The sequence below is a fragment of the Carya illinoinensis genome, chromosome 8, assembly GCF_018687715.1.
Source record: "Carya illinoinensis cultivar Pawnee chromosome 8, C.illinoinensisPawnee_v1, whole genome shotgun sequence".
NCBI classification, from domain to species: Eukaryota; Viridiplantae; Streptophyta; class Magnoliopsida; order Fagales; family Juglandaceae; genus Carya; species Carya illinoinensis.
Window position 1 is genome coordinate 23,227,016 of NC_056759.1, and position 26,715 is coordinate 23,253,730.

The 26,715-nt window shown below is 38.6% G+C and overlaps 1 protein-coding gene across 2 annotated transcripts; it reads right to left on the reverse strand.

The window, feature by feature from the left end:
- Window positions 1-8,707: 8,707 nt before the first annotated feature.
- LOC122319042 (peroxisome biogenesis protein 12) lies at window positions 8,708-26,500 on the reverse strand. Of its 2 annotated transcripts, none has more exons than XM_043136907.1 (10): window positions 26,311-26,500; window positions 25,206-25,311; window positions 23,345-23,493; window positions 22,323-22,572; window positions 20,883-20,992; window positions 20,173-20,247; window positions 15,011-15,097; window positions 9,811-9,897; window positions 9,550-9,674; window positions 8,708-9,216 (listed from the first exon to the last, which is right to left on the reverse strand). In XM_043136907.1, the coding sequence occupies exons 1-10, from the start codon at window positions 26,416-26,418 to the stop codon at window positions 9,192-9,194; spliced, it is 1,122 nt and encodes a 373-aa protein (XP_042992841.1). In that variant the 5' UTR covers window positions 26,419-26,500; the 3' UTR covers window positions 8,708-9,191. The 2 variants fall into 2 exon arrangements, with proteins under 2 accessions (XP_042992841.1, XP_042992840.1); XM_043136906.1 differs by having other exon boundaries at window positions 9,537-9,674; window positions 26,311-26,499.
- Window positions 26,501-26,715: the final 215 nt, after the last annotated feature.

Below are 26,715 nucleotides of genomic sequence, written 5' to 3' on the forward strand. Positions count from 1 at the left end.
AGGCCACAACAACTGTGGAGTATGTATTTAAGTAGTTAAAGTCAAGTTTCAGATCATGTTCATGTTAAGTCAAGTGTCAGATCAAGTTTATGTTATGTCATGTTATGTTCATGTATATATTATGTTCATGTTCAAGTTCATGTCAAGTCAAGTTCAGTTCACATTGGAATTTAAGTTATGTCAATTTTGTTATGTCGTACATCAAGTTATACTATGATTACTTATGTATGGGGTCACAATAATTGTGACGCATACACTACGTGAGACACAACAATTGTGACACGTAGAAGACATGGGGCCACAACAACCATGGAGTATGTATTTAAGCAGTTAAAGAATAAGTTTCAGATCACGTTCTTGTTAAGTCAAGTTTCAGAGCAAGTTCATGTGAAGTCAAGTTTCAGATCAAGTTCATGTCAAGTCAAGTTTAGTTCACATTTCAATTTAAGTTATGTCAGTTATGTTATGTTGTACGTCAAGTTATGCTTTAATTACTTATAAATTTGATTATGCATTCATGCTTTTACTGTCATCCATGCATTATTAGCCTGTGTAGAAGTTTTTTGTTAGCTTACTGAGATTTGTAATCAAATCTCACTTTGGTAGTCCCAACTACCATTCTCTCCTAATGGTAGATCTTGTTATAGGACCTAAAAGAGAATCAGGAGCTGACCAACTAGACACAGTTGACTGAGCGACAATGCAATGTCAATGTTAATATAGTAGTTAACGTAAATTACTACTTGTACGATGGACTTGCATCTCTAGTACTTTTTGGATCATAAGCAATTTGGACTAGTGATGTGATCTTAGTTGTTCAATTAGTCTTTATATATAAAGTATGTTTTAAGCATTTGGGATATTTTCAATTTGGTGCATAGTATTGCTAAAGAAAAAAATTTATCGAATATTGCATAATGTTAGATACATGTTAGAAATATTGCATCTTATATATCATGAACGGGGGCAGATAACCTTGTGTTGCATGTCTCGATGTTTCAAATGTCCGTCCGATCCCAAATAGATTTTGGAGGCGTCATAACTTCTATAGAGACCGAAGTGGGTCTTACCTTCAACTCGAGCTCTCCACCTCCCCCTGTTCTTTGAGAGAGTCCTCAGAGTTCAAGTTGGTCGAGTCCCCCCTTCAAGGTGATTCCTATCCTGTTTCCCAACCTCCATTCTGGGGTGGTGCCTCTCGGGACTTGTTGTTTGGACCCTAGGAGTCGCTGCCTTTTTTTGCCAACGGTACCTCACCCCGCTGAGCCCTATTTTAGATGGTGTCGTAGCCCGTTGAATCCGACTTGGACTTTTGAATTGTGTTTGACTTTTGTTTCTCTTTGCATGGTTTCTTACTATTATGTTGTAGCCCTTCCATTGTAACTATTCTAGCAGTTGATGAATAAAATACTCTTCTTTTATGTTTTCTTGTTCTATTATCTTTCTTTGCGATGCTTGCTTGTATCATGTATTGGTTTTCATGGGCAACAATGCGCTGGCTGCTCGCTAGTACTGTGGCAAATTGATAACCTTTCCGATGGCACCCTCCGAGTATGATTGATCCTTTACACTTAGCGATATGGAAGATCCCTTATAGCATAACTGGCCCACGATCCTGTACGCAAGGCCCTCGTTTTGCTAGTGCATGCCACATAGTCAAAGCCGCAATAGAAATCCCTATGATATGTAGAACTGGCAAGGTTTAGTTGGTCTTGGAGCTCTACGAAAGAGGTCGAGCTGCGCATAAGCCAAACTAGCCCAAATCCTTGGAGGGAACCAGTGGCTCATAAGCCAAACTCGCCTAAATCCTTGTACGAGCCGAGTAGCCCGTAAGCCAGACTTGGCCAAATCCTTGAAGGGGCCGAGTGGCACATAAGCCAGACTTGCCTAAATCCTTTGCATGTATTCTACAAAATCGAAACCTGGACATGTACACTTTACATGATAATTACTAACCTTCCTCGTAGATTTTGGTGCGGTGGGACTCCGAGGCCTTTGCAGGCTCGTTCATTCCCTCAGAGGAGCATTCTCACACCTGGAAGCATTCCTGCACGAGGTTTGTTTTCTTAGTGGAGGTTCATTCATTCCCTCAGGGGAGCATTCCTGCTCCTGAGAGAATTCCTACGCGAGGTGTGTTGCCTCGGGGGAGGTTCGTTCATTCCCTCAGGGGAACATTCCCGCGTCCGAGATCATTCTGGTGCAAGGTGTATTTCCTTGGAGGAAATTTGTTCATTCCCTCAGATGAGGATTCTAGTGCCTGAAAACATTCCCGTGCGAGGTGTCTTTCCTCGGGGGAGATTTTTTCATTCTCTCAGGGGAGCATTCCCGCGCTCGAGAGCATTCCCGAGCGAGGTTTGTTTCCTTAGGGAATGTCCATTCATTCCCTCAGGAGAGCATTCCCGTGCCCGAAAGCATTCCCACTCAAGGTTTTTTTCCTTGAAAAAGGTTCGTTCATTCCCTCAAAGGGGCATTCCTTCATGGGAGCTTTCTCGCGTGAGGTGCGTTCTTTTAGGGGAGGATAGTTCATTCCGTTAGGGGAGCTTTCCTGTGCGAGGTTCGTTGCCTCAGGGAAGGATCATTCATTCCCTCAAGGAAGCATTCTCTCGTCGGGTAGCATTCCCGTGCGAGGTTTGTTTCCTCGGGGGAGGTTAGTTCATTCCCTTATGGGAGCATTCCCACGTAAAGTGCATTGCCTCATGGGAGGATCCTTCATTCCCTCAGTGAAGCATTCCCTAACTGGGGAGCATTCTCGCGCGATGTTTGTTTCCTTAGAGGAGGTTCGTTCATTCCCTCAAGGGGGCATTTCTGTTGCGAGGTGTGTTACCTCAGGGGAGGATTGTTTAGTCCCTTAGGAGAGCTTTCTTGCGCCGGAGAGCAATACCGTGCGAGGTTTGTTTCCTTATGGGAGGTTTGAAGTGATTGCGGTCGGAGACTAATTTCGCACGTTTCTTGAAAGAGACTCAGCATCCTCACTAAACGACAGGAAACCAAATTTATATAAACAAAATTAAGGAAAAAGACATGAGAAGGGCCCCGGCTGTCCTTTATTCTTAGCATGCGCCCCTCCTCTTTCCTCTTAGTCGAGATAGCTCACGTTCTGGCAGGAGCTTGTCGCGACTTCATGAGTGGCACATGCTCATGTTGGGCGTTGCTCTTCCTGTGGTTGACTTCAGTTCCTGCACGTAGCACTCCCATGCCGAAGTTTGCTCTCCTTGGATCTCCTTGATTCCCGGAGCCTTTGGGAACTTAACTTTCAGGTGGTATGTGGAGGTGATGACCCTCAACTTGTTGAGCATTAGACTACCGATGATGGCATTGTAAGAGAAGGGAGCCTTCACTATTAGGAAGTCGACCATGACAGAGGCGATGCAGGGCAGGTTGCCTACCAAGACTAATAGGGTGATTGTCCTTGCCGGTTGGACTGTTTCCCCAGAGAAACCTTTGAAAGGCTCTGGGGCTAGTTGGAGCTAAGTCGCATCTATCCCCATGAGAGTGAATGCCTCCCAGAACAAAATGTCCATCAATATGGTGTTGTCGATAAGGATCCTCCTGGTTGTGAAGTTGGCATCTACATGGTGACTACCAGTGCGTCATCATGCGGATAAAGCACCCCTTCCTCATAAGCTTCTCCAAAGGAGATCACGGGAGCAATTTCAGTTCTAAGGTACTTCTTCGAGTGGTAGGAGGCCGCATAGACTTCATGGTACTAGGTTTCTCTAGCATGGGCTTTTCTCCCCAACGAAATTGCCCCTCCATTGATGAAACCTCCTACAATGGTGAGAATCTCCCCCTCGAGCATCTGTTGAGGGGGAGGGCATGGTGGTTCGTGCTGAATGTTCCTTCACCTTGGGCTTTCCCCCCTCCTCTAGTGGTACTCCCTGGCAGGTCCCCTTTTCCGGGAGCGTCCTCTCCATGACTGCTCTTGCCGTTGAAAAGGGGGATACTGCGGTGGAGCGTATCCTTTTCGAGGTGACTGACACTATCTGGTATTGTGGGAGGTTGTTCGGTGGTGGGTGTAGTAGCATCGTTCCTCTGAGGTGGGCCACTTCTCCTCCTTGGTGACGATGAACATAGAGCGACAGTGCCTATGCGGTGCGCCTCTCGCAACTAGCTCTTCCCTCCCCTATTCCAGCTGTTTACACTCCGTCTTCTCTCGGGTGTGACCTTTGGTCAAGGCCTTTCCCTTCTTCTACACCCCCTCTATCTCCCATCGTCTGGGTTTGGTCAAGATGTGGACGGTATCTTCGACGTTCATGAAGCTGTCCTCCTGATCCATGAATTCTCGAAGAGTCATGGGGGTCTTCTTTGCCAACTCCGCCATGAACCCTTGATAAGTGCACGAAATTGTCCTCTAAATACCTTATTATTGGATTAAAATGCTAAAATATGAATAGATATCATAGGAATTAATGTGTATTCTTAAATTGAGTTTCTATTTACGTTGGGATACTTCTACCCAATTTTTATGTTTAATTTCAAAGTTTATAAAAGAGCAAGCCAAAGCCTAGTCAAACAAAAGAGGAGCTTCATGGGATTTGAGAGCAATTTGGTTCAAGAAAAAAAAGAAAAAAAAAATCACAAAAGGAAACTGCAAGAAATCCAAATTTGAAATTTGCTAGGAGACAGTCTGGACATATTTTAATATTTTGACTGTAACCTTTTACTCATACATCGGATTGATACGATTCTTAATGCATTAGAAATATATCTTAAATGGCTATAAATTTGTCTTTAATAAGGATTTCCAAATTCGAACTCCTGAAGCATGTATGTGGCTACCAAGATGAGTCTTAAAATTTAGGCGATTTTTTTATGCATAAATTATGAAGACATTAGGATTTCTTTTTTACCCTATAAAAACATATCATTAGCACGAAATAGAAGGGGAGGAAAGGCACAAAAAGTAGATTTGAAGAGAAGAGAAAATCATTTCCATGGCCGCCGTTCACTTTATCTTTCTCTGGAGATTTTTGTTGTCTATTATATTTATAGGTAACTAAATTATCAAGTAGGGTTAGGGATGATCCTGCACATTAGATGATATTTTTAATTTATGTATTTGATTTTCAATTACTAAAACTATTTTATTTTATCATTCTCAATTCATTGTTTATGTTTTCTTATCCGAATAATCATAGAATTTATTCTGTTTATAGATTCAGTCATGCATTTTCTATTGAATGGATTAGTTCTTTGATTATGTTTGGATCAATTATTTATCTATATTGATTTAGTTATTTGTTGCAATATCGCTCCCTGAGTATATTGTCATCATTGAATTTTCTCAATAGGGATAGTAATTTACGTATTTTAAAAGTGATAAATGATTTTTCAAAAGGTTACATGTGATTTAATTTTGGTTTATAAATCTATACCTTCCGATTGAGAATTTTGGGAATTGAATTCCTAATTGAGTTACCCAATGAATTAAGAATAATTAAAATACCGGATTTGTGCAAGGGATTCCCGGCACTCTACTGTTCGTCAAATTTAAGTACTTTTTTCGTTAATCACTTTACTTCACTTTAATTTACATTTAAAATTAATCTTTGTTTTCCATTACTTATTTAATATTTTTCTTTAGTTTCTTTGTTCATTTTGCTATTCTTTTAAATTGTCTCCCTGTGGAATCGTCACCTCGAAACTGTGCTACAATTACTGCATTATTCTTTGGGTGTAATCAACGCTGATCGGGACCAGACTCCTCCGAGCAGTACCGCCAGTGTGATTTTCTCATCCTGGTCGTCCGTGGTCATCTATTCCTTATTAAACTTGGCTAGATAAGCTTTTAGGTTCTTGTCCTCTCTTTGCTTGATGGTGAGAAGGAAAGCGGCTGGGCTTCTCCTTCTTCGAATGGCCATGAAATGGGTGAGGAATAGGCACGCCAGCTCATCAAAGCTCTCGATGGAACTAGGTGCCAAGGAGCCAAACCAAGTTCTCGCAGGTCCCCTCAGGGTCAGCGAGAAGGCTTTGCATGCCACTTCTCCAGGAAATGCAACGTCATGTGGGCCTTGAAGTGCTCGATTGGGTCTTGGGTCCCATCGTACATTTCCATGGTTGGAACCTAAAACTTTGGTGGCAATGAGACCGCCATCAGCTTTGCACTATATGGCAAGCCCGTGCTGACTAGTAGCTGATCTACTGTGAACAAACTCCCCATTTTTCTCATTACCTCCCCATATTTTCCTTGGAGGATATGCAGCTCATCCTGCATGCGCTTTCTTTCTTCCAGGGCATTGTCGGCCTCCTCTTCTCTTTTGGATTCCTGGTATTGGCCTTCCTAACGCGCTGACTCGTGAAAGGCATCCTTGAGGGCCTGATTTTCTTCTTGAAGGACATCCACCTCATCAGTTAGTTTTTTAACGAGTTGCTCCATAGCAAACAACCTTGCTTCTATACCGTTCATCATCTCTTTGCCTTGATCCTACATCGATTGAGAACGGGTCCTCGCAGGCATACAAAGGACACGCTCAACTTTAAAGTTTGTCGAATCCCACAGACAACGCCAACTGTTAATATCGTGTTTCGTACGCCTTTGGGTTGTGCTACTTAGTGGATTCGGGCCTTCGCTCGATCGATATCCTACAATGGGGAAAAGGGTGGCTCTCGGTAGTTTGGAGACCCTCCAATGCCTAAGTCAGTATTTTTCTCTCAGAAATGCTCCAAAGGAAAATTTAGAAGTCTAATAACAATTTGTTCTCCAGGATCAATCCTCTTACCTCGTAATTTTGGGCGTCCCTTTGTACTCGATTCATCTAGTTAGGAGGCCATACCCAGCGTTCTGGGATAGAGGGAGGCCTTCCTGGAGACTTCACCGCCATGTTGTCTTTAACGTGGTGTGGTCTTCTTGTGCCATTCATTAAATGCGACGTGGTCTTTTTGTGTTACTGGTTAGTTATATCCCTTCTTCTTAACGTGTTTCTCTGTCTTTCCTCCGACTGAGATTTCCCACGCCATTCCTGCAACTTTCCATCTCACCACAGGTGGTTGCCTCCTACCTGCACGGGTCAGGGATCCACCCCAAGCTGCTGGAGTGATCTCTCACGGATTTGAACTAGTGACAACCTGACTCATGGAGCAAAAGGAAGGTGATGGGCTTGGGTCTGTTCGCATGAGCTTTAGGCCCTTGACGAAAATCCCCCTTAACAGTATGTATTGGATCAATTTATTTATGGGTTTGATTCTAAGAGCAACTTATACTCAAATAAGAGTATTAACCTTTACCTACCACAAGCTTATTCATCAAATAAGTATCAAAGTTTGATTCTATTTTACGAATTGCAAACATCATGCATCAAATTGTTAAAAGTACTTGTACATATTTATAGTAGTTGCTTATAGCTTTTGGAAACTATAGTTGCTGCTTCTTTGTGACAGGTTGACATTATTGATTGTCGACAGTGGCTATAATTTATAATTGTTGCTTTTTGCGGAGGCATCAATTACCTTTGCAAATCTTGAAAATACACTGTTTATCTACTTGCTAAGGAGGTATTATTGTTAATTGATATGAAATTTATCTTACATAATTTGTTGGTCCTCTGACTGTATGAAAGAAATGATTGAGAAACTGTATACTATTGTTTGGTCCTATAGTTTGATGGATAAAGGGGAAGACAATAGATGTTATACTGACTACTCAAAGATATCCTTGATGGACTGGTCATCCTCTATGAAGGTGATTACTTGTATAGGAAGGCCCATTTTGGTCAACACTGTTTTTGCTATTGTTGATGCATAATTAAACCAATGCTTTGCTTTTTATTTAGGCTTATTGTGGTGCTATGTCAACACCATTCGTAACTCAGTTTGTTGGGACACTACCTCCATTTGCTCCTCCAATCCCTAAGGCCTATCTAAGTTCCTATCCTCATCCGAATCCATTTACTCTCCCCTCAAAATCATAATGCTCTGCCTTCAAGTACCAATGCTCTTTCAACTTGTTACCCATATATATGGAATTGTCAGGTAAATATAATACGATTTGATTATATTTATTACAAATTATTTGTTAGATAAAAATCTTTAGTACAAGTAAGATTATTAACTTCATTAATAATTTATCATATTAACTTATTAGAATCTAACACATTGTAGCCCCCAATTATCCCACCATTTGGCTTACTAGCACGGATGCATAAGAATTGTAGAAGAATTTGCAGAAAGTGGATATGATAAAGCTTTGAAATCAATGAATAAAGGTGTGATTAGGGAGTTTCCAACAAGTAAATAGGGTACAAATTTGAATTCAAGCAAGCATCATGTTGAGGAAGTTGTGGATTGCACCATTCAAAAATGGTTTGTCAAATTCTCCCCTAACAGTTGAGTTTTTGTAAGTACCATATGTTTGATTGTTTAACTTCTTTAAATGACAGAAAAAGATTTTGAACCGGATGCTGAGAGAGATATTGGATTGGTGGATAGCTTTCAAGCGTGGCCATTGGCCCATAACAGGCCCAATGTCCCCAGCCTAACTCAGTCCACACAGCAAGTACTCCTTCAGACACAACTACAATCCTCTTGAAACCACATCTCAGCTCTTCTCCCATACGCACGACCTTCTCTTTGTTCTGTCTCTTCCATACGCACGGCCAGATCGTTACAATAATTTACTTCATAAAAAATGAGAAGAATTTTTTATATATCTATCAACTTAGGGATAAAAGGGAAGCATCTATAGCAGTAAAAATCACAAACAATGTGAAAGGAATGATAAAAATTGAGAAGCTCAAGGCTTTATTCTTCAGCACTCTCCTCCACCAGACACAATCCAATCCATAAACTTTAATGGATTCACTCTTCATTATTATCTTCTTTATTTTTCCAAATCTCTAGGTAAATCATAAATGAATTTCTTGAACACTTCCTGTACTTGGAATGATTATTACTTGCAATAATAATAATAATAATAATAATAATAATAAATAACATCCAGTACATATCCTAATTCTAAAACATGACTGCTGACTTCATTGTCAGCATTAGACCTTAGAAGACTAGAGAACTAAACCGAACAATATTTTTGGTATTTCCTGTCACGGCTCCACTTCTGTCTCGGCATCTTTGCTTCATAGTTGACTTGATTGTTGAATCCTTTCTAGCATAGAAATGTGTTTACTTTTCCTCATGATACCCAAATAAGGCTTTCTATATATCATGAAAGAGCCTCCTTATATGATCAACATGTGCAGGCATTAATGTGATTGGGCATCTTTTATACTGTCCAGATTAAAAGGAAAAAGACCAGTAAAAAGAGTTAACCAAAGAAAGATACAATGGAGAACAACATGCAAGATTTTACTGTAGAAATCACAATAACAATAATAATAATAATATAATGATACAGCTATTATTCCAAATGCCTGGATGCTACTCGGTTTGTGATTTTTCCAGAGTATAACTGGACGCAGGATTATTAAAATTTAAACAGTTCTATAGAAAACTTATTAAGAAAAATAGTTCTATAGATATCATAGAAGTAGTATTGAACCGAATCGCTTTTCTTTTTCAGTAATAACAATTAAGTCTGGAGGCCTCACCTGAGAAACATACTTAAATATGCACGTGTAGCAGAAGACAAACCCTGAAACGGTAACTACAGATGGATTTGCACGCTTCTGCGAGCACAAGGGACAAATTGTTCTATCGGGTGGCAGTGGAATACCCTCTTCAGCAACCTGTTTGCAATGATATATTGCATTTCACTATTTAAACCACAGTGACAAAGTCTTGCTCCAACACAACTCTATAGAGAGAGAGAGAGAGAGAGAGAGAGAGAGAGGGACCAAGATAGACTATAAATTGCTTCTTCACCTTTGGCAGAGGAGGTGGTGGTGGCGTGGGGTACACAGTTGGAGCTGACATTCTCTCCTCAGCAGATTGGTACCACCATTCCATCATCTATAAGATATCATATATAAGATTCCAACGACAAGATTGATTTTTCATAAAGAAAAATCCTATAAAAAAAAATTCATAAAGAAAAACAAATTAAATGAGAAAATAATGCATTAAAATATGAGAAATGATGATGAGTTTAAAAGTATTGGAGTAGTATGAACTAATTTAAAAGATTTACTTATCAAAAAAAAGTATTGGAGGAGCTGTCTACTTCCATGATCTTACATTGAACAAAAGAACAAGACACAATTTAGTTCCCTTATATAGATAAAAGAGGTTTATATTGTCATCAAAAGTACATTAATGTCAGAAGAGGAATATGATAGACTGTTACGAAGGCTTGCGTCAAGCCGTACATTGAGTCGTCGGACTGTGAAGGTGCTGAGGCATATATTAATTGATTCCCAAAGGCTCCAATAGACACAAATCTTTGGGAGCCACCGTGACAAAGCTAGTGGCTACTTGCACTTCTACAGATCATGAGAAATGGTATTAGAGACACACTCGTGTGAGGGAGGTTTGATACCTTAATTCTCACACTGAATGGCTTCGTAAAAGCATCGCATAAGCATGAGCCAAGTATTGGATGTGTAATAACTAATATGTGAAACTTGACCATTTAAGTGATTCCAGAGAGTTCCAATATTAACTAGCCATTTGAGGATATAGGGGAAATGTAGCTAATGCTTCTCTATATCATGACAAAAGCACATGAACTTTTTTTATATATTCATTGAAATATATAAATTTGCATAAGATCCTCAAACGTCATTTCCTATACAGATATTCTCTAAATTAATGTTTGGACTTTACCCTTTTTTCTATTCGATTCCTCTGGTTATACAAGTCTCAGATCTTTCAATTAACCTGAAATTAACAACGTGGAGATAGAACCAGAAGTGAGACTTCAACAAAGCAGCAAGTGGTCATGGTCAATGAGCCATAAGCCAAGGTGACGATAAACAGTAGTTGCAAGTGGTGACTCTATAGTGAGAGATGCTAACACACATAACTGGATGAAGATGATAGCAGAAACACAAGCCCATAGCCCAACCCTGCCATCCAGCAGAGAGTGCCACCAGGGAAGAGCGAGGAGTTTTCCTTGCCCTCAACCTCAGTTTCTGGCCAACCTCTGTCCTTTTCCTGCCCTTTTCAGTCCACAGAAATAGCAATGAAATGGCAAGAAGCTCTCTGACCAAGAGAGGATGCATGGTGAGGGATGAAGATCTTTCCCTCCTTGAACAAGATTTGCCATAGTTAAAAAACTTAGTCAATTTTATGATTCAGAGGATGGATAATAGATTGAGCCTTGGCTTGAGCCCTTCATCCTTAGGTTTGGGCAGAAGTGGGCCAAGTAAAAATAGGATGGGCCAGGAGAGGCATTACACTCAGGCCGAGAAAGGTAAAGCGCCAGCCCAACACAAAAGCTAGTGGGCTAAACACCCAAGGCCTCCCGAAATGGGTTGTGTGCATCTTATCCACAAAGATATGCCGTCATCATCCACGCACCGACCGACAACCACACAAAACCCACCGACAGGAGAAGGTGAACTGGTGGGTGAAGCCCTGGATGATGAGTTGCTGAAGATGACGACGCCAATGGAGACAACATGTTTCAAAGGTACAAGGGGATCACAGATATAAAAAAGGGCCAGAAGAGGCGGTGACAACCCAGAACCCATCGTCGAGAGCAGCGAGCAATCTGGTGGGTGGGCCGATGGTCGACGACTTACCGGAGGTGACACCACCGGTGGAGATAGAAGCCTAGAATGTCCATTTCAAACATAAAAGGGGTTCTCAAACAGAGGAAGAGGGCCAAAATGAGCCAGCAACCTTCTCTGTCACATTTGGAAGTCCTATAGCTACTATGCTTGCACAAGATCCTCAAATGGAAACTGAGATGCCAATGGAGAACAATTATGAGAGATTGAGTGTTTAGGACTCCCAAACCGATGCTGACACCTTGGATTTATTCAAGCCCGGAGCCTATGAAAACGAGGGGGAGTCTCTGAACACAATAATAAGCATGAACACTGGTGCTGATATTGGGATGAGCCTACTCCGTTGAATTCAATACCCCTACTAAAAGAACAGATACCAACGTCAGACTGGGTTCTTCTTAAAGCCAAGGAGATTCAATCGTGTGTTGGACTTCCATGTATCAGTTATGAAGATCGGTTCTTGGCCTTACTTGCTGCCATCGAAGCTAGGTAGCCCAATTCAAGCATGAAGAGCCATTCAACCAAGAAAAGGGAAAGGGACTTAAAGTGACTTACATGTATGAAGTATGAGTCGTGGCATAACAAAGGGTAGGGCAAAATCGGTGTTTTTATGAAGCCCAAGATAGTCTCGTGGAACGTTATGGGGTTGAATGAGTTAGAGAAGCACACCAAAGTACGACATCAGCTTCGTGGCTGGAAAGTTGATGCTGTATGTTTACAAGATACAAAACTGGAATTCATCTCCCGTAGCACCCTATGGAGTTTGTGAAATTGTTGTCATGTGGGGTGGTTGTATTTGTCATCTAAGGAGGCTTTAGGAGGCATCTTGGTAATGTGGGATAAAAGGGTGGTGGAAAAGATGGATGAGTGCGTGGGGCAATATATGGTGGCTAATTCTTTCAAGAATGTGGAAGATAGTTATTGATGGTCCTTTGTTGGTGTTTATGGTCCCAACTCTAATACCGCGAGAAGAGGCTTGTGAGATGAATTGGCTGGTCTTTGTAGTTTATGGAGCCTTCCTTGGTGTATTGGGGGAGATTTTAACGTCACTCACTTTCCAAGCGAATGAATAGGAGGTCCTCGCTCTAGCTCAACAATGATTTTCTGAATTTATATGTGATCAAGAACATCTGGACATTCCTCTAGTGGGTGGCATATTCACATGGTCCAGTAATAGAGAACATCCAACTTGGTCAAGACTCCTCATCTCACCTGATTGGAAAGCACATTTCTGGACCTAATCCAAAAATGGATTCCAAGGTTATGTATGGATCACTTCCCCATTCTCATTGATTGTGAAGGCATCCAAGGAGATAAAAGATATTTTAAGTTTGAGAACATGTGGTTGAAATCAAAAGGCTTTGTTGAGTGAGTTAGACAATGTTGGTCTTCCTATCTCATACAGGGCAACCCGAGTTATGTGCTGGCTTGTAAGCTAAAGGCTCTCAAGGTGGACATGAAGGTTAACCTTGGTAAATCGGAGATGGTTGCAGTGGGAGCGGTGCCCAATATTAGCAGCTTGGCGCGGTTCTTGGATTGCCAGGTGTCTTCCTTGCCTATGAAATATTTGGGACTCCATTTGGGGGCGACTTTCATGGCTCGAGTTATATGGGATGGGATGGTGGAGAAAGTTGAGATGAAGCGGAAATGGTTGTATTTATCGAAAGGGGGGTGACTCACTTTAATTAAGAATTCCTTAACCAATCTCCCCACCTATTTCCTTTCGCTCATTTCTTTGCCTGCAAGGGTGGCGACTAGAATTGAGAGATTATTCTGAACTTTTTTTTTTTTTTTTTTTTTGGGGTTGTGTTGGGGGGGGGGGGGGGGGGGGGGAGGAAACAAAACTCCATTTGGTTAATTGGAACAAAGTTTGTTCTCCAATTCCGAATGGCGGCTTGGGGGTCTTTAATTTGAGGACTTTCAATAAAACTTTATTGAGAAAATGGTTGTGGAGGTATCACTTAGAGGGGGACACACTTTGGAAGGAGATTATTGATTCTAGACACAGGAGTGCATGGGGAGGCTGGTGCTCTAATGTAGTGAGGAGGGAACATGGAGTGGGCTTATGAAAATTTATTAGGAGGGGTTGGCAGGGCTTCGAAAGTCACATACGGTTTGTGGTGAGAGAAGGTTCTAGAATCAGGTTTTGGCATGATGTTTGGTGTGGAGAGTGCACTTTATACAAGGCATTTCTAGCACTCTATCATATTGCAGTTAACAAAAGAGGCTTCGGTGGTAGATATGCGGATATTCTTTCATGGTTCTTATCAGTGGAATGTCCTTTTTAATAGGGATATTTATGATTGGGAATTGCATGTTGTGTCTAATTTTTTCAGGTTGCTCTATTCTATGGGAAACACTACGACACAAGAGGATAAGTTGCAGTGGAGGGCCAATGGTAGTAAAAAATGTACAGTAAGGACATACTACAGGATTTTGACAGCCCAAGTCCATGTTTCATTCCCTTGGAAGAGGATTTGGAGATCCCAGGTGCCTTCTAAAGTAGCTTTCTTTGTTTGGACTGCTGCTCTTGGGAAAATCTTGACTATGGACAATCTGCGAAAGAGGGCAATCATTGTGATGGATTGGTGCTACTTGTGCAAAAAGCATGGAGAATCTGTAGATCACTTACTATTGGATTTTGAGGTCACAAGGGGGCTATGGAATGAGATTTTTAGAAGAATGGATATTGCTTGGGTAATGCCTCCAAGGGTGGTGGATTTATTGGCTTGTTGGAAGGAGCTCCAAGGCTGCCCCCCAAGTGGCGGCAGTGTGAAAGATGATCTCGTTGTGTATCATGCGGTGCACATGGGTGGAGAGGAATGAGAGTTGCTTCGAAGACAGTGAGCGCACAATGGCGGAGCTTCAGAATTTTTTGATGCGCACTTTAATACTTTGGTTCTCAACCATTGTACTTGATAGAAACAATGTTCATCATTTTCTTTCTTTAATCCAGAATGTATTTAGGTGTTCTTATGTATACATCCTGTGTACACAGGGCTATGCCTATTTCATTCGTATGAATAAAACTTACTTATTACCTATCAAAAAAAAAAAAGGTGGGCATGAAGGAGTGGAATGAACAGATTTTCGGGAATGTGGAACACCGAAAAAAGTCCCTCTTTGACGAATAACAGTTTGGTGGACATGGAGGAGGAGGAGAGGGGGCTTTTAGAAGAAGAAAAGGATCACAAAAAGCATCTCATCTTGGTTATTAAAAGGTTGGCTTTAATGGAAGAAATTTCACGGAGACAAAAATTATTATGTAGAATCATCTTAAACAATTTTTTTGTAAAATCATCTTAAACAATTATATATATATATAGATATACTGATTAGATATATTAGACTTCTTAAGAACATAATATTGCAGATGGGTAAACCACACTCACTTTGAAAAAGAACACTGCTGCAATTAACCCTGTTTGTGCATAATCAAGCGCAGTATACATACAACTGAGGAGTGCTCCTTGTAATGCCTGTATCAGAAAATATATATATACATATAAAAAAATGGAATCAACATTTTTTTTTATAAGTGAATGGAATCAACATTTTAAGTTTAAACAGTCAAAGTAGCATTTAAAGAGCAATTATTCATTAAAAAAGACTAAAGCATTTGAACAAATGGTAACCTGGTGACAACTAAAATGAATATGTCACATGCAATATAGATTAATATCATAATATTGATGTAACTGGTCCCCTTCCTCTCGCCCACCCCTTCTCTCAACACAAATAATAACATAAAAAAAATAATAAAAAAAAATTAAAAAAAGAAGTAAAAGGGCAAAGCAAATCGGAGAATCATATCCAAAAGGGATTACAAATTCTCCATTCCTCTTGCACATACAACACCAATAAATCACCATCATATGTATATTCCTTAGGTTGTCCAAAGTAAGGATCTTCCCACGGGGCCTGCAGGCATCCAAACAAAGAGTCGCTCAGGCTCCTCCTCCAAATGGACTTCCAATAAAAGGTAACCTTTTGGGGGGACTAATGCATTAGAGAATGACATGACCTCATGCACCCATTGTTGAATAAGCACCAATGCATCTTGTCTCCTCCACTCTGTCCTATTCTGAAAAATACAATCGATCATAAAATGAGGTAAAGATAAGAGCCATAAGTTGTTTGCCACTACAAGATCCCAAGCCTTAGCGACTTTGAGCAAGTGCAGGAAGGACCCTTTAAGAGGTTGATCACCACACGATATATCATGCAAGAATTTTATCTTGGGTCCTTCCCCCAGCTCATATCTAATGTGGACTTTCTGCTCCTCCCCAAAACTGCACCATATAACATCCCTCTTTAGCTTCTCAATATAGTTATATATGCCGGTAGGGAGTTGTCAGGTTTGAGTGAATCCTCTTAATAAAGGTTGCCCTACCTACCATAAATAGATACAACCTACTCAAGCCAGTCAAATGACATTTCAGCTATCCCCATAATGCCCTCTCAGAACAGCCTTTTCCTTAATCCGAGCCACCTCATGGGAGGCCTAAGTATGTCATAGGCAGAAAAGACTCCCAATATCCCAGGATGCTGGCTGGCCTATGAACATCATCCACACTGCCCACTAGTAGTAACTCAGACTTGGCCAAGTTGGTCTTTAATGTTGAGACTGCTTCGAAACAAATGAATGAGCAGCACAAAGATTGCAACAGCTCAAAGATCAGCATATTATCTGCAAATTATAGATGTGAGATAACTCCTTCCTGATATTGGGCCACAACTGAGCAACATAAGAGAACCCTCAGACGCGTTGAGATCATTCTACCACGTACCACCACAACAATAACCAATAGCAAGTGTGAAGGGCTCCCCCATCACAATCCATGTGAGTTATCAGAGGAACTCTAACCACCAAGACAGAAAAGCACATTGAGGAGATACATTGAGCTATCGAACTGCACTACTTTCCCCAAAACCACGTCTCAATATATTTTTTTGATAAGTAAAAATATTATATACATTAATATCAATAGGAGTAACCAAGAAAAAATTGAATTATTGCTGCTGGCTGTGTTTCAGCAGTGTGTTGTTGGGTTGGTAATTGGACGATGGATGATGGGTAGGTTGGATAATTTATAGGGCTGGTTGTGTTTCAGCACAACTTGGAATGGGTAGAAGCCCCCAATATTTTGTGTTGTTTGTTGTTGGAATGAGAACATGCAATTGATTTTAATTTGTGTTGTTGGTTGTTGTAGTTGGGAACAAGTAACAATTTTTGGTGACAGGCTGTGTTTCAGCAGTTTTGGACCTTTGGTTATGTAACTTATGTTTTGGTTTTGACTTGTATTAAATCAGCAGTGAATATATATATTTTTATGTTTTAGTTTTGGCTTGGAGTATCCACATTGGTATATGCATATGCATATGCAAAATCACCTCTTTTGGAGATCCACTTTGCCATACAAGCAAAATTCCCACATTGGCTTATGCAAATTTGAGACAAAATAATGATAAGATCCACTTTGCCATACAAGCAAAATTCCCACATTGGCTTATGCAAATTTGAGACAAAATAATGATAAAATATTATCATTTTATTATTTTCTTTGGCTAATTTTTTTTTTTTTTTTATAGAGTTTGCAATTTCCATGTATTGGTTAATATATGTACTGTTTTAATACATGCAATTAGCACCCAAAGAAATTCCATTAGCACCCAATACATGTACTCAGAACCTATGAGAGAGAGGTGCACGGGTTTGGTCTTCAAATATGTAAAATATTTGAGTAAAATATTTTTTGGGGAGTGAAGGAGTAAAATATGTAAAATATGTAGTAAAATATGTAGAAAGAGAGTGGGAGGAGAGAGAGAATGAGTAAAATATGTTTTGAAAAGTGAATAGTAGATCTTCAAATATGTAAAGGTACTATTCATAGCTATCCAAATATTTGAAGATACATAATCCAATGTAGATGAATTTAGGCTCATATTATGCAAATATGACTTTGCATATGCATATGCATAGACCAATGTGGATGCTCTTGTAGTAAATCAATATTGATAAGTTGTAGTTTTGGTTATGCTTTTTATTTTAAAACTTGTAGTGAATGATGTAGTTTTGCAGTTTTGGTTATGTTTTTAATAAAATTGAAGTCAATTAGTGAATACTTTACTTGCATTGAATGATTTAGTTTTAGTTTTTAATTTTTGAAAAAATCAAGATTTGAAAGCCCACAAAAAATTCTCTTTTTAAAAAATGAGCTAAATATGAAACGAAAAAAAAAAAAGCCCCAAAAAAATTCAACTTTGCTCTAATAAGTTGGAGTCAAAGTCGGAGTCGGATCGGAGGATACACAAGGCAGAGTTGAAGTCGAAGCTAGGGCATTCCGACTCTGACTTGGTCAGTGCTCAACCCTAATTGTGAGGTGGTTAGGACCTTGTGGGGTGGTTTTTTTTCAGGAATAGGACTATCATGGGTCATGCCTCATAGGCTAGTGGATTTTCTAACAAATTGGAGAGGACTCCAAGGCAATCCACTAGTGGCAACAATATGGAAGAGGGCCCCTCTATGTATGTATTGGTGCATTTGACGGGAGAGATGATAGGAGCTTCAAGGATCGCAAGAGGACACTGGAAGAGCTTAAATTTTTCTTCTTTAAAACCTTGTTTGTATGGGCGGGGTCATTGATTTTAATGGACTTAATGTCCATGATTTTCTACTTTAGTTTGTAAACCCTAGTGCAGTTGGGCTATGCCTTCTTTTCCTATGAATAAAATTTCTTGATTACCTAGCAAAAAAGTTTGGTGGAACTTAATTTGGGGCAGTAGTTGGGTATCCCCATCCTCTATATACTGTTTTGAATGTTTAATGATGTTAGTTGCTTGCTCAGGAAAAAAAAAAAGATGAGGGAGTAAACACCATTCACAAGACTTCATAGGTCTAGAATATTTGATGTCCACGGTCCTATCTTTTTGGAAAAAGGGCAATCAATGTTGCATTAAGGCTTTTAAAAAAGAGTAATTCTAAGTACAAGCCTCAAATAGACATGCCCTATACAAGCCCTTTGTAAAAAAGTGGGTCCCACTAATAAAGAACAGTTTTTTTTACACTTTTTTAGATGGGGTCCACTTTTTTACAAGGGCTTGTATGATGCTTGTCTATTTGGGGCTTGTACAAATCATTTCTCTTTAAAAAATCTTCCCTTATTATCAAAGTCATGAAATTCTCATGAGCTGTCTTTTACCACCTCCCGACATGCTTGGAAAAAATCCATGGATTATCCCTTGGATCCTAGGGCTCACCTTTATTTATTCTAAAACTGTTTGGACTTCAATTTTCTCCAATGGCCCTTCCAACCAACTTGCGTCATCTGTGCTCCCAACGCCACAAAAGGCAAGCCAGCAAACTTTGGTCTCCAGCTGAATTGTTCAATGTACAATTTCTTGTAAAACTGTATTACGTGATCATTAATCTCTTGATGGTTGGAACTTTCTATGTGACTAACATTCATGGAGTCTGTAGCATTGCTTTGCGGGTGTTAATTGGCATCTAGTGGACAAGTTTGCACACCTGTCACCCTCTCGCAATCATAACGTACTTGAATTCAGTTTACAACAAATTTCCTCTATAAAAGTAAGTATTCCAAATCACCTAATGAAGTCATTCCTCCCCTTTTCTTCAGCATCTAACACCTGTTCGCTTCAATAGCTCCTAGGTAATTAATTATCAAAAACTAGCTCCCAAGTAATTAGTTCATGTAAAAGTGCAGCTTTTCTCTCACCATGTTGTGAAACACTTGCTCATTCCAAACTTTCAAGTCGGCTTTCAGAGATTTCAGTTTACAGTCCAGAACCTAACTTGGGGATCCTTGAAAACAATGTGAAATCCATCATGCTTTCACCCTCTCCACAAAACGTTCCAACTTCAACCACATATTTTGAAAAGTTCTTATGGCTGTTGTAAAAGTGCACAATCCAGGACAGGAATCAAAGAGAAGGGCCAGACTTGGGCTATGCATATTTTTATTTTGATAAAATTGACATTTACATATCACAACAAATAAATTATAAAAAATAAAATAAAATAAAAAAACTAGTATCTTTACATATATAAAATTTCGATGTTTACTTCATACAACAGGAACCATATTTTTATGTTTTACATGTAACTTGCATTGTACTGGGCAGTAATAAAGCATGATTAGAAAATTTATGAAAAAAAAAAATGCATATATAATTGATTCTTTTGCATAGAATCCCCACATCCAAATTCATTCACATGTGATAGAAAATGATAAAAAACATTTCACATAATTATCGCCAACTGACAAATCAGCACAAACAATCATTTACATACTAACACGTCACAGAACAGAATGCACATTCAACTGTTCATAGCCATTGCAAAGCATGTACATGATCCTTTAAAATGCCATAACCTTTCATGTGGAAATGATTAGTGGTCATTACTTATACATATGTAAAATGATAAATTAATAAGCCACAATTCAAATTTTACATTTAATATTTTTATCTTCTGCAAATATATAATCAAAATAAATAGTATATCCAACAAAGTAGTAAAATTAGATTATACCTTCAGCCATGGTGGGCCACGAAGTCTTTCACGTTCATGGTTTCTTATCTTTGAAATTCTGGAATTAGTATCCATCTACCTTGACATCAAGAAAGCCAACTCATGAGCATTGAGAAACCAAAAACACTAAAGTGCAACTTCATTACTTTAATACAAAAGTTCAAAAACTAAAAATATATGTATTTGGACCTTAGGTAGGTAAAGTGCAATTTCTTAAACCATGGGTTGGCAATTCAAACTCAATCCAAAAGACAGGCTAGTATAGAGTGGTTCCCCGATAGAAAAAGATTCTCCACACACATCTGGCCCCCGACCTTGTCGGTAAATAAACATATCTGCCACCAGGCCTTGTCATTAAATAATTCTTCAACATGACCTACTCAAAAGGATTTAATAGTTTATTTTTTTATAAGTAGGATTTAATAGTTTAATATTATTACACAATGATCAAAAAGACTAATAGTTTGGCATGCTTGATAAGGTGGAAGAGGACTAATGATCAGATGGTTAAGCGACTGAATTTCTAAGCAACATAAAGACAATCTATATAAGCATAGAAAGAGTGAAACAAGTATAGATATTAGCTACTTGTCACCTGTATATAACCAAGAGCAATATGCATGACCACTTGTGAGAAAATCGACTGCTAATATAAACTGTGCCTCTACTAGCCACTAACTATTCCAAAAGAAACTCTTGCTAAATTATACCAGCTCTTGTCCTGTAGCTCGACAAACATGAATCCCCAGTGCATGCAGTCCAACGGAATAGAAGCCAGTAGCATCCAACAAATATAACAGCTGATAAGCAAATGATGCTCCTACATTGTAACAAACAAAATAAATCTTAGATGGATGAATATACCACCCATTCCCAGAGGAATTGTTAGATACAACTAATGGAACTGGATCGCTTTAAAGCACATCCGAATATAGCCTCACCTATTGAATATGCTACAGCACCATTCCTTTGGACATGAGGGTTTTTACAGTAGCTTAAGGGAAAATATTGCCTCACACAATGCATCAAACAAATAATTTCATGCATATATAAAATAAAAATTAAAAAATAATAATAATAATAATTTTGTGCATATACATCTACTTCATCAAATATTGATTTTTTGCATGCAACATGACACAATTAGCTTGCTTTTGAGTGGGAGACTGAGTCTATTCATTAAAGAATCAGAATGCAAACTTTTTTTTTATATGTAGAATCAGAATGCAAACTTGTCAACTTTCATGTAGAATTTTTCAAAATGGTTAAATGCTAAAAGTGACACCTGAAAGATAATTTTAGAAAACAATAGGCAAAAACGAGAATAAATTACTAAAAGATGCATAACTAAGCCATGAGTACAAACTTCAGTTCCCTCATCTGACAGCACCAAGTCGTCACACTGGGAAATATTACAAATCAAAGATTTAGGTACTGTTTGGCCATCAAGATTTCTCATCTCAAACACAAAGTTCTCATCTCATCATTACAACTTTCTCAAATCCCCGTAGAAAATATAATAAACAATTCAACTTTTTCTTAACTTTTTCAAATCCCAAAATAATAATAATATTAAAATATAATATTTTAATATTTAATATTAAAACTCAAAATTCTCATATGAAAAATCTCAGTGGCCAAGCAGAACCTTAGAAAACAATTTGGTCGAAGTAACAATATATTTCCCCATACAACACACAAAAGTTATACTTCTATGCACGGACATAGAAAACAGAAGTAGATGGGAGGCACCCAGATGGATAACGGAATGAAGTAGATGGTTGCAACTAAAAATTCAACCAATGCTCTTTGTGCTTCTATGAAAGAACCATGTGATTCAGTCCTATCCTTGGCCTTAGGGAGCAATCAGCAGCACAGAAAATCATTTTTTGTCGTTAAACGAAATTTTATTGATAATAGGGATTGGCATTAGCCCTAATCCACAGGACATATACAAGAGCAACACCTATGTTTGATGAAGCACAGAATAAATTAATCAAACATCATAAAGGGGCTTCTGTTTGCTAGAAATCCACAAACAACAAAAAAGAGCTAGAAAAATGGGATCGTATGATCCAAAAGAAAAAAGAATCAACAAGCAGCATTGCGTTGCAAATAAAGAATCAGAACTAATTGAAACAAATGCATACCTTCACTACTAGCATGTAACCATGGATAACATGCGCCTATAATTTTGTGAATTCTTGTCATCAAACGTGTTCTAACCGACACATCTCTATCCAAATTTCCTCTTGAAACAGGAGAAACTTCCCCTCCATCAATATAGTCAGTACCATCAAATCTTTCATCACCATGACCCCATAAACTAGCTTGAAGCCTGGCTTCCCTTTCTTTATTATATATTGAATATAACTTTGACTTCAAATAAGGAAATACAACCTGCACATATACACATTCACATCATAAATCACTACCCTTCATCTTGCTAGAGCTCTAAGTGACAAGAAATTGATAAACCACACGAAACAGTGATTGAGATACAGTTTTTAGCAGTTCATCAATATCGTTTGCCTAGATATTTTTCTTTCATGGAAATCAAGAAATTAAATGATTGATGATATCTTCTGCAAGCGCGAAGTCAAATGCGAAAAATAATTTGGAAAAATAAATAGCAAACATGATTTCATGCTAGAGAATTAAATTCCTAGAGAAAAATAAAACAAAAAACAAAAAGATGATAATTTAGACAGATAAGGGCTAGAGAAAGGGGATGTTTGATATTTTGTAGGACCTTCTAAGCTAACACATAATTCATTGAAGAGTTGAATTATCAACCATAGTCTCTGTGCTCCCTTATTATACGAGAAGATTGTAGGAAATGACAACATAATTATGAATTCAAAATTGCCTAATACAAACTTTGGCATGCTACCAAAGATGTGCATTAATTAGATAAGGGGAGGAGAGGAGGAAGCTCACCATCGGTGTGAGCTTTGAGCAGCTGATGATTTTCAGCACTATTCTCCTCTAGTTAGTAGTTAATAAGTTAGCAGTTTATTAACTACTAATTCAGACAGATGATAAAAAACAAAGACAATGAAACCACAAGTATATAACTAGTCACACCACAGTTTCAGTCACTAGTGACTCTGGTATGAATATAAATGTTTACTGGAGTTGAAAACTAATGAAAGGAAGCAGATGATTGTACCAGAAACACAACTGAAAGGACCTTTTGACGCTTTTCTAACCCAGAGTGATGAATCCCATCACCTGAGCTCGATTGAGCATCATCTTTCTTGGCTTGTATCTTCACAGCTCTCCTTCGTAAGCCATATAGAGATTCAGAGAAGGACGCATCTGAAGATGATTAGGGAAAAAATGCAATAAGTCTCAAGTAACGACTTTCGGCCACTTTATAACAAATTAAGAAGCATGCCACATCAGTATGAGTACTTGAGATAGAAAATGAGGAAATGGTTTCCAATTACTATAATATGGATATTATGACCAAAACTTGAAGTCTTGCATAACTTGACTTCCTTACACTAACAATCTTGCATTACATGGAATTGCCATCGGTGGTATTTCTCTCTATTTTTTTTTTTTGATAAGTAGTATTTCTCTCTATTTCTTATTATTTGGCTCCTTTTGGTAAGAAGGGCAGCTTATGAAGCTAATTATTATTATTATTTTTTTATGAGTAGGTTATGAAGCTAAATTGAGCTTTAATATGCCCTCATTTTCACAGAAACGCCTCTTGCTCCATCTTACTTCACTATATTTTAATGCTAATGCTGAATACATGGTAGCATCACTGCTCATCCAAGCTCCAAACATGCAGAACCATTGCTCCATCTTACTTCACTATATTTTAATGCTAATGCTGAGTACATGGTAGCATCACCGCTCATCCAAGCTCCAAACATGCAGAACCATCAACTCAAACTTCACCTTCATTTAGTAGGCTCGTAGCCCATTCTTACAATATGTACACCCACCATTATGTCCATTAAGCATTGAAGAAAATTTACATAGGTGATAGTTAAGGTAGGCTGTAATATAAGGCTTTCATACAACACCTCAAAGACATACCAACTTAGCCAGATATAATTCAACATATGTTAGACAATTTGCAAGTAAAATATCGACAAGAAGTTTCAAATAGTTCCTGATTTTTTTTATCTATAAACAAAAATTTTATTGATCATGAAATAGACAAGAGCTCAAGTATATGGGACAAATACAAGAGCGTAGCCTATGCATGCTAGTTTAGCAATAAAAGAAAGTCATGAAAAGACATGCCGTTAAAATCAATTACATTCGACCAATGAAGTAACGTAGTGAAAAATAAGCTTCTAAGCTCATCCATTGACCGTTCCCGATCTTCAAAACTTCTTGCATTCCTCTCCCTCCAAATACACCACCATAGACATATTGGGACCATCTTCCACGCTGTTGCAATATGAGGGTTGCCCCAAATGCCTTGCCAAGAAGATAGGAGATCGATTAAAATATTTCCTTATTTAAAATGTGGAGTAGTTGATTTCACCCCCATCTTACCTCCAATGGTATTACAAACTTCATAAATTCCTCAACCTTAATGGATATCTTACTCTCCTCTATCTATCAGTCCTCGATCTAATAAAGAGTGATCATTTCTTTATTTTTTATTTCCAGGTTACATAAGCACCTCGTGATGAACATAGCTTCTCCTCCAAACTTGAAGCAAGAAGGAAAAATTCATAGAGAGATGCATGTCAACAAGAAAAAAGGAAAGGGGAAGCAAGACCATTTTGGTTCTGGCTGAGAAATTGAGTACAAGGGTGGGAGATTATATGTCAAGCACCTAAGACTTTACGCAAGCCACTTGCCTACACTCTCAAGGCGAGAACCTCAATAAAAACCTCTCCTAGAGGCTTCAAAGGTGCCTTGTTTCTACCTTGCCTTGCCAAAGCAACTATGTTAGCATGACTCGCCTCTGGCAACATTTATCAACAAAAAACAATAATAGGGAAGGTTTAAGCACGAAAAGGGGGGAGGGGTGAGCAGAGGAATACAAAGAAAGAAACCTGTTGTTCGTAAACTATGAGTTTCAAGAACCAGCATCAGCAAAGCATAAAATTCATCTTCATAGTCCAACACCCTGTGGAGAAAGGGTCTTCTTAAGGCCAATACCTGTAGAATCATGAATAAGCCACTCATTCTGTAAAGTAAAAAATAACCAATTAACATTGAGTTGGACATTTGAGAGGCTTAAGAGCTGCTGAAAAAACCATTATGGTTACCGCAGTCTTGTACTTGCTCTATAACAGCTGCTAAGTTGAGAAGTAAACATGCTAATTGGCAACAACCAAGTGCAGACGCATGCAAGGTCTAATAGCATATTTTTCATATTATTGGGAACAAAATCTTACAAAAAAGACAGAAGACAACCCAGACAAAACAAAAAATCATAGCATAAATATTTAATTTCTTTACAGATATTCTACACAGTTTAAAATTTTCCCCGTGCCGCATCAAGATTTTAATGGTTTTATATAATTAAACGGCCTCTTGTATACTTCCTGTCGGCAATGCCTACTTTTCCATTATGAATAAAATCTTTTACTTATAAAAAAAAAAAAAAAAAAAAAAAAAAACCTAAAAGGGTTCCCCCAAAGACATTACCATTTTTATTTCAACAAGAGGACCAGCACAAGCATGAAGAAAAGGAATTCCTTTCCCTAACTAACTACTTTCTACATCGTCAAGAAACCAAATCGAGTATTGTTTTACTGTCTAGTGAGAGCTAAAGAAGTAAAAACTAAAAGGCAATATTGCGCAATAAGAAATGTAAACCATCTTAAAGTTATCCAACAAGCACGCTATGAAATGAGATTAGCTGCCTTCTGAAAGCAAAATATGCATTGAATTGGCCCAGAAAGATAAAGAAAACACTTAAATTTTGAGGGTGTTTACGTTTTACCCATTTCTCAGCAACACATTCTAGTCCCAAAGGCCACATGGCCTAAAACAACAAGTAAAAGTTGAAATTCATACCCATATGTGGAACACAAATGACAAAACACGAACGGTGGGGTGAACAGTAAAAAGTTAGCTGCTTCGTATGAATCCCGTAAAACACCGCCCGTGGCTGTCTAGGTGCTCAAAAGAAACGGAAGTAAAACAACTTACGCCGAAAGAATAGGTAAGAGCGGCGCGCAGGCTGGCGGGGAGCTGCTGAGCCGCTGCCATCTCGAAGAAAGTGGGCCGAGCCCCTTGTCCTCCTACCTGAAACAACATCCTCCTTCTCTCGTTCCTTCGCTCGTTCGCTCACTGATCTACGTTTTGTACTTCGGCTTTGGTCACTGATCTATTGAAATGATAGAGAATTTTTGGAAGGTTTCATTTTAGAGTTTTGCTACATACAAGCATCATTGTGCACTAATCTGTGTACCAATACTGATTTATTCATATTTAAAATTTAAATTAATACTGTTTTCAATAAAATTTACTTTTTGACCAATCACATTACATTGGTGTACAGATTAGTGTACAATTGTACTTACAACTATATTTTTCCTTCATTTTATTATTATA

Coding starts and splice junctions, on each gene's coding strand:
- LOC122319042 (XM_043136906.1), bottom strand. CDS start 26,418: ATGTTGTTTCAGGTAGGAGGACAAGGGGCTCGGCCCACTTTCTTCGAG. Junction 22,573..23,344: donor TCCTTTCAGTTGTGTTTCTG/GTACAATCATCT, acceptor GTATATGTGCAG/GTTGTATTTCCTTATTTGAA. Junction 9,898..15,010: donor CAGCAGTGTTCTTTTTCAAA/GTGAGTGTGGTT, acceptor GATATCTTATAG/ATGATGGAATGGTGGTACCA.